Source organism: Cynara cardunculus, assembly GCF_001531365.2.
Source record: "Cynara cardunculus var. scolymus isolate 2C chromosome LG 14, CcrdV1, whole genome shotgun sequence".
Taxonomy (NCBI): Eukaryota; Viridiplantae; Streptophyta; class Magnoliopsida; order Asterales; family Asteraceae; genus Cynara; species Cynara cardunculus.
In genome coordinates, this window is record NC_037541.1 from 9,827,065 (window position 1) to 9,835,943 (window position 8,879).

General features: G+C 34.0%; 1 protein-coding gene across 4 annotated transcripts; it reads left to right on the forward strand.

The window, feature by feature from the left end:
* The first annotated feature begins 1,478 nt into the window (after positions 1-1,478).
* Positions 1,479-6,421, forward strand: LOC112526824 (acyl-CoA-binding domain-containing protein 3-like). 4 transcript variants are annotated; one of them, XM_025137245.1, is made up of 6 exons: positions 1,479-2,351; positions 3,321-3,426; positions 3,507-3,565; positions 3,775-3,841; positions 4,011-4,062; positions 6,259-6,421. In XM_025137245.1, the coding sequence occupies exons 1-5, from the start codon at positions 1,588-1,590 to the stop codon at positions 4,020-4,022; spliced, it is 1,008 nt and encodes a 335-aa protein (XP_024993013.1). In that variant the 5' UTR covers positions 1,479-1,587; the 3' UTR covers positions 4,023-4,062; positions 6,259-6,421. The 4 variants fall into 4 exon arrangements, with proteins under 4 accessions (XP_024993013.1, XP_024993014.1, XP_024993012.1 ...); XM_025137246.1 differs by lacking the exon at positions 3,775-3,841; XM_025137244.1 differs by lacking the exon at positions 6,259-6,421 and having other exon boundaries at positions 4,011-4,212.
* The last annotated feature ends 2,458 nt before the right edge of the window (positions 6,422-8,879 follow it).

Consider the following 8,879-nt stretch of genomic DNA (forward strand, 5'->3'; position numbering starts at 1 on the left):
TACATGCTCAGTTCCTAATCAAGGGACCTTAATTGATCTGCTTCCTTTCTTAATCAAGTGTTTTCTTTCTAACTTCTAAATTATACTTTGTTGAATTATATATATTTGTTTCGATTGTTTAGATATGAGCCGATTAGCTTAATTAGGTTTCAAACCCCTTCAATAATTTATTTTGTTTGCGTATGTAAAGGGTATTTTTTGGCGTTTCATCATGGCATCTGAAGACTCAGGACCACTCCTACCACTACTAAACAGTCATGTATAACTGATCAAATAAGTTGTGAATCCATTAACCTCGTTAAGCTACTAACAAAAAGACCCTTGGATTGGTAACTATGAGAGATTTACCTATTAAACAATGTAAACTAATAATAAAATAGAGATAAAAATTAAGGGGTTGTTTGACAGTTGCTGAATGGTTTGGTGTAGAATAATTAAGTGGTCAGAATGATTAAAAAGCTTTCATAATATATAGTGCAGAATGAAATATAATTTTTTTGGTAACTGTTTACAATGAAATCAGGGCACTCAATGGTTAAGGGAGGTTCATGATACAAAATTATTCCAAGGGTTTTAGAACTATTATGGTGCATTTGGTACACTGGACAAGACATGACATGACAGAAAAGGACATAGATCCTTGTCCCATGTTTGGCATGACTTTTATGTGGAACAGACAGAAACAGAGTGGAACAAGCCTGTTCCATCCCTACCCCATGGAACAGGGTGGAACAAGGTGGAGCAGACTTATATTTTACCAATATAACATCAAAAAAAATTAATTCTCTTCTAAAACATCAAATAGGTCTATTTTTTTATATTTTATTCATTCTTTAAATTTTATTTATCATATTTTATGTTTCTTAAACTTTCATTTTACTGTCCTCAAAATATTATTTTTATACGATTTCTATATTTTTATTAATTTATGTAATTTATTATATATTAATAATAAAAAAATAATGTAGAAAATATATAAAAATAAAAAGTAGAAGCTACATAAACTTTTTATTTGGTGTCATTTTAATTGTTTTGACGTAAACTTCTAATGATATATTTTGTTATAAAAATTAAATTTTATTATAATTTAATAAATTACATAAATTAATTAAAATAAACAACTCATCAGGGGTAAATTTGTCATTTTACTTGTTCTGTTCTGTTCAGTTTTATCTTACCAAATGTTGAACAGTTGTTCTATCCTGTCCTATCATATTCTGTTCTATTTTGTCTGAATACCAAACACACTCAAGACATATTTTTTTTAATCAAATAAAATTTACTTTTTAATAATTTAGATGTTGTCTTTTAATTAAACTATTAAAAGGTAAAAAAAACCGATGTAAAAATATAAAAATCAAATGAATCCAAAGCTGGCGGCACACGCATTATGAAAACCTTGTGACCCACCCACAAACACCTTTTGGCCCCACAACAAAAGATAACCCCGTTAGCAGAAAAGCGAATATGCTTTGCTCTGATCATCTGACAATCAAATCTTTCATCTTCTTCCTCAAGTTTCATCTCTCCATATAATTTTACTTCCAGCTTTCACTTTGATTTTGGGGTTTGGTTCAATCAACCGAGATGTTACACCAGATTTTCTTCACAGCAATTGCAGCTGTTCTCTTCTTTATCCTAATTACAAAGATCGCTTTTGCTGTTATCAATGGCGATAAGTATGATAATCAACGTACAACGGCTCATGATTTAAGTAAGGTTATTGGAGAGGAATTGAATCCGAAGACGGAGAAAAGTAGTAGTAGCAAAAGAAAAGGTAAGAAGAAAGTTCGATTTGCTGTTGATCATGATGCGTTTATGGTCAATAAGGTCGTTGCAGGGCCATCAGAAACGAAACAGGTTGTTTTCGAGAAGGATCACGATGAAGAGTTGATAAGCTTAAATGACGTCGGATCTCCGGTGAAGTCGCCGGAAGAAGGGTTTGTCGGTGGTATTGAGACTGAAAATGCTGATTATGATGGTGTGATTGATTACGATCAGACCAAACAAGGCAAGATTGAATTGATTTATGAAGAAAATGTAGCGAATCACGATGATGAAGGTCTGATTCGTTTGAAATTAATGTGTGATGATGGTATTGATGAAGATCAGAAGGAGAAGGAAGGTCTGATTTCTGATGAAGATGATTCCGATGATTGGGAGGGGGTTGAAAGAAGTGATTTAGAGAAGGTTTTTGCCATGGCTGCAGATTATGGAAAGATGGATGATAATTTGGGGAATTTAGCAAGTGATATTCAGATGCAGCTGTACGGACTTCATAAGGTTGCCACAGAAGGGCCTTGTTATGAACCTCAGCCCATGGCTTTAAAGGTTTTTGCCAGAGCTAAATGGTATCACTCAACTTTCATCCTTATTTCTCCATATGTTTTCATGAATGAAATGTGTTAGATTCTGGTTTGGGTGTTTGGGATTGCTTATAAAAAAAACTTAATGACTTATTCCGGTATGACACCGGTAATAATCACTTTTGAGTGTTTGGATAAACAGCTTATACCGACGCCAAACCGGTAATAAAGAGTTTTTGAAGAAGTTAAACGATTCTAACTTATAATAAATTGATAAGGACTTTTGTAGAAAAGAATAAGTTGTTTCAAATAAGCAATCCCAAACACCCCTTGGATTTACTTGCACAACAACAAAATCAGGTTTATAAGATAAAAAAATGCGTACTTTTCCTAATAGATTGTTTATAACACTTAAATTTATAAGACAAAAAGCGAACTAATAAACTACTTTTAGAAAAATATGGGACATGCTTGAGAAGTGTACCAATACAGGACACTTGCTGTATAAATGCTTTATGAATTAATGTCATATATCTGATTTCAAAGTTGTCATGTCCAAAACGGTCTTATAAACTTATTGCAATACTTTTACATGTCACACAAATGATTGGTTCGTAAAACAGTTTATTAGAACACTTGGACATTTTTGAAGTCCTATCCGATTTTATAGTCGTGTTATCTAGAAAAAAAGATGAACTATTTACTAGAATTCTGAAACTATATGATGATTAGATAAGGTGTGAGATGGGATCTTCATGAAAATCAAGAAACATGTTCTGGTTGTAAGATAAAGGTGAGAAAGCATAAACATGAATGTAGCATTAGGATCTTCAAAATTTTCTAGAATGGAGAATAAGATATCAAAATATCCCAAAAAAATTACATTAAGCTCTATCAGTATTTTAAATTATATTATTAAAATATTCAATACATATAATAAAAATTTAATTTCAAGAATCTATGATTAGTTAAGATAAGAGGGGTGATGGGGGGCACTGATTATTACTGTGCAAGGAATGCATGGCAGAAGCTTGGAAACATGAATCCAGATGTGGCTATGGAGCAATATGTCACTCTCCTTTCCGAGAAAGTTCCCGAATGGTCTCATTCTCGTTCTGTTGTAAGTGTTAACGTTGTAACTAGTTGTTTTCTAATTCTGCATTTCTGAATGTCACTCATTTGGGTCCATAATTTTGGCAGGGAACCGATGTATCAAGCTCAATAACGACCTCAATTCTAGACACTTGTCATATAGAAAGGTTGGTCATGGCTTTCTCCCGTGTTTATGTAATGTAACATTCCATCCCACATGCATAGAAAACTAGATTTGTGAGCCCCTTATAAGTTCAACCAATAACTTCCACCATGGTTTTAATCTTTTATGTTGATTCGGAGCTTATTTTGTTAGCCTGGGGGCAGGGGTGTTACAGTTTATTAATTTTTGTCCAACATATATATATATATCCAGGAAAAGAGAAATAGAGTCATGTTCTGATGCTGGTGATCCAATTGGAGTTTCAGATTCTATGAATGAGGTACTTGTTTTTGTTTCTAAAGTGAATATCTCATATGCTAAAATCTTTCTGTGTCTGAATGAAATCTGAACTGCATTGTTGATCTGTCTAGTTTTGTTACCGGTATTATGATATTGATCAAGAACTAGAAGATGGAATTTGACATTTGATTTGGTGATGATACTTTCAGGATAAACAATGACTGGGTAATTTCGCACTTATGGTTGCTTCAGGAAATGAAGGTTAATTTATCGTATATTTTTAACGTATCTTGATATCTGGGTGTTCAACTGTATAATCAATCTCGGTGTATAGGGAAATGAATTATTATCTGTATAGATTGCAACGAATTTATAAATACTAATAACAAAATCCAACCATTTTTTAATGAATTTGTTTTCTTTTGGATCATTAGTTTTTGTTATATGTTAGAATCATTATAAGGCTTAGTAGTACCACCAGAAAACATAAATCTAGGGGTCATTATTAATGGAGAAAAATCTTGTGCCTATTCCAACTTAAGCATTCATTAATTCTTGTTTCTAGAATTGTGAGGACCTCCTCCATACCCATTTCCTCCACCATCTGAACCCATGTTGCTGCTGCCATCACCGCCAAGATTACCGTAACCGGAGCCTGGACCTGTCCCAGAGCCAAATGCTCCGCCACCACCACCACCACCACCACCACCACCTAAACCTCCTCTTGAACCATAGCCACCACCAAATGGACTTCCTCCGTTTCCATATCCACCCCAGTTTCCAGGTCCTGAGCCAAACCTGCCACCTCCACCTGTGTTGCCACCGCTGCCGTATCCAGAACCAAAACCACCTCTGCCGTCACCAGAAGGGGAGTCAGAACCAGAACCAAATCCACCTTCATTGCGCCCACCTGGATCTGATCCACCATCACCACCTCTGCCTATATTACCACCACCAGAACCAGAACCAAAACCACCACGACCACCACCTCCGCCCATATTACCACCTCCATTGCCGCCACCAGCACCACCACCACTTCCGCCCATATTACCACCACCAGAACCAAAACCACCACGACCACCACCTCCGCCCATATTACCACCTCCATTGCCACCACCACCACTTCCGCCTATATTACCACCATCACCACCAGAACCATATCCACGGCCACCACCTCTACCTCCACCTCTTCCTCCGTTACTATACCCACCCCTAGATGATCTTGACCCGTATCCTCTCCCTCGACCACCAGCAATTCCAGGACCGTCATAGTTAGCCGCTGTAACGTATTTCTTTTTATACTCTTTATCCATTTCATGAGTTTGATCACTCCACATCCTTCCCAATCTAGCTGCTTCAACAGTTAGATGATAATCAAGCCCCAACCAAACAGCCACAAAGACAGACAAACACCAGAAAACAATACGCATGATTGATATATCCTTAGCCAACTCCAAATTAACACAATTCACTGAAAAAGAAATGGACTAAAAAGCTTGCAATTCCTAAAGATGATCAACTGTTTTCTATAGAAAAATGAAGGAAGGGCATAAATATATATGATTCCAAATGCATTGTTGGTGAGCATAGGAGTACGATGGGTGTGGGGTGGGCTATGGCTATGGCTATGGCTAGTTTGGTAGTCAGAACGATTTGCATGATTGAGTTACTGAAATTGTTGAACCACCCTCGTAATTAGCTACCTGCTTATTGTTGCCATACTATTTGTATTTGGTGAGTTGAGTTGAGTTGGATCGGGAATGGCTTCAGTTTCAGCGATCTGTATCAGTTTTGAGCTTTAAGCTGATTTGATATCCAACTTTAAGCTCTTTTTACTTTACTGTCGTAATGTGTCCATTCGTTGGATAAATATATATTTAGGTTGCATTTGATACATTGAACATGACAAGACAAAACAAAACAGAGATCTTTGTTCCATGTTTGACAAACTTTTATGTGGAATAGACATGAACAAAACATAGATTTTTGTTCCATGTTTGATAGGACTATTGTGTGGAATAGACAGAAACAAAGTGAAATAGGCAAGAACAAAGTGGAATAAGCCTGTTTTATCCCTACTCCATGGAACAGACTTATATTCTATTAATATAACCTCAAATAAAACTTAATTCTCTTCTAAAACATCAAATATGTCTCATTTTTACATTTTATTCATTCTTTAGATTTTATTTATACTTTTTAAACTTTCATTTTACGGTTCTCAAAATATTATTTTTATATGGTTTCTATATTTTTATTAGTTTATGTAATTTATTATATATTAATAGTAAAAGATGATGTAGAAAAGGAATAAAAATAAAAACTGGAAACTGTATAAATTTTTTTATTTTGACGAAAATTTTTTAATGGTATATTTTGTTATAATTTAATAAATTAATCAATATAAATAACTCATTACGAGTAAATTGATCATTTTATTTGTTCTGTTCTGTCCAGGTTTATCTTATCAAACGCTGAAGAAGTGCTCTATCTTGTCATGTTCTGTTATATATAGTCTGGACACTAAACACACCCTTAATAAGTTCATTCATGATGAAACTTCAAATTCATTTATATTCATCAATGAATGTATATCATATTTGTCCATAACTCAGTCTATATATTGTATATTCATTAATGAATATACACTATGTACATAATTGAAATTCACATAATCCATATGACTAGTAAAGTATGAGATAAAATGTTAGATTATAGAAGCTATGAAAGTATCTCCCATAAACATAAATATAATGCAATGAACAACAAAATGAAGCAAACCTTCACATGACATACAAGGGTGGTGTTTGATTGATTTGAGCTTGACTCCAAAGGTTAAAAGTATCAGGAGGTCATAGGTTCAAATCTAAGGAGGAATAAAAATCCCCTGTCAAATGCGGTGACTTTGGACTATCTGCAAAACAGGTGATCGTCCTTGGATTAGTCAGCTCGCATAGCGGGTTGGATATCCCGGTTAATCAAAAAAAAAAAAAAAAAAAAACCCATCATCATACACAAAGAAGATTATTCGATTGTCATTTGAATCTGACTCTCGAAAAGGAGAGATAATAACGTCTTACTTAACATGTGTGTCATTTAATGCTTGATTGGGATGCAAAAAGACAAGCGAGCTAGATTTGTACCGTTAAAAAGTCCAAGTGGTTTTCAGTGAGATATTTATTAAGAAGATCGTTTTAGATTCATTCTTGTATTTTTATTTTATTTTAATGTTGTTTTAACTGTTTAATCAAAATTAGTATCATCAAAACAATTATGACATAAGAAAAAAGACAACTCATACGTCAAATCCATGGTGATGGATACGATTTCATGTTGTTCTTCGAAATATCACCAAAAAGACAAAAAGTTACTCTAACTACATTTAATAAGTTTGAAATTACTTTCACTCGAGCTAGAAATCTGTTTACGATCAAATAAATGCAAGTCTTGGGCTTCTTGTCAATCTGGAGTAAATCAGATCAATTGGCTATATGCTTTACTCAAACTCTATCAATTGTTACTATAATTCTGAAATTATACCGATGCAGCAGTGACCTCATGGGGGCGTAAGGCATCCGTTAAGTGCCCATCACGTGCAAGCCACGTGAGAGTATTTTGATTATTTATCAATTTTCTTTTGTAATCTTTTTAACGTACAAATATATAATGCATATGTAGAAGCATTTGGAATTAAAAATAAAATAAACCCCGTCCACTACATCATCCTGAACCATCGAGCACCGGTCGCAACCATCTACTTCCCTTTTCATCATATATCATTGCTACGACTTTGACTCATTGGAGTTCCGATCTCCTTAATATGGATGCGTTGCGGGATTTGCCTGCCATTTTGGTTAATGATAATAGATTTGTTGCAGTGGTTGTGGATTTGATGAATGTGGGCTTGCTTGAATTTGATTGGTTGAGTTTTTGTCGATGGAACCATGCTATTATTGATTTTGGTTGATATGAATGTGAATTATTTCATGTGAATGTAATAGGAACAAAAGGTATATAAAAATACACTCAAGCAATCTATCTTACTAATATAATAAGAATTAAGGGCCTTCTGGGGAAAATCGTTCCATTCAATTGTAGAACTGTTAACGTAAATCTGAAAACAGAGATTAAGAAATAATAGTATTTTAGATGACATTTATTTTTTAAAGAGATGTTGAAGTTTGAAGTCTTATTTCACTTCTAATTACTAAGAGGTGATGAAGTTTGAAGTCTTTTTCACTTCTAATTACTAAGAGGTGATGCTGAAGTCTGAAGTCTGAATCAATAATATTGTTTGTTTTTGTAAACTGACAAACGTTTGAAGTCTTATTTCACTTCTAATTACTAAAAGGTGATGCTGAAGTCTAAAATCTAAATCAATAATATTGTTTGTTTTTGTAAACTGACAAACGTCTGAAGTCTGAATCAAATTTTTTTTTGTAAAATCAGGTGCAAATTTTTTGCAAAATTCTCTTCATTTTCATAAATTTTCATTGCCGAAGTTTATCTCAACAATTGCTTAACAGATGGAACACAGTAAGAATCTTTTGGATACCTTTCAGACTTCCGATGCTATTGGGAATGCCGCCAGTGAGTTTGTTTGTGAAAAAATCGATACTTTTCATAGAGGATAGATCGTCGATAGAAGTTTTTGTTTCACATTGATCTTCTAAGCTAACATATACGTACAAAAATTATATAAAACTAGTTATGTACCCACCCGCACAATGCGGTGGGATTTCAAATTCTCCAATACGCCTACAACTAAAAATGAGTGCAACTATTTATCAAAAAGTACAAAATTTATATTTAAACATTCGATTTTTCAGTGAAACCCTTACAATGGTTTAGTGAAAAAGAGAATCAAAAGGATAAAATAGACGTACACATTTTACTAATACCTTCTTTTGTGTGGATAGGATGGTCTAACCTCAACAATTTCTGTAAGAAAATTCATAAACAAACCAAAAGTGAACGGAGCACGTGAAGCCTTCAGAACATGCAACTTTTTGTCTATAATAAATACAAGCAACATGAACTTCTAATTGATAGTCAACAGCAGGAAGGAGCATCGACGA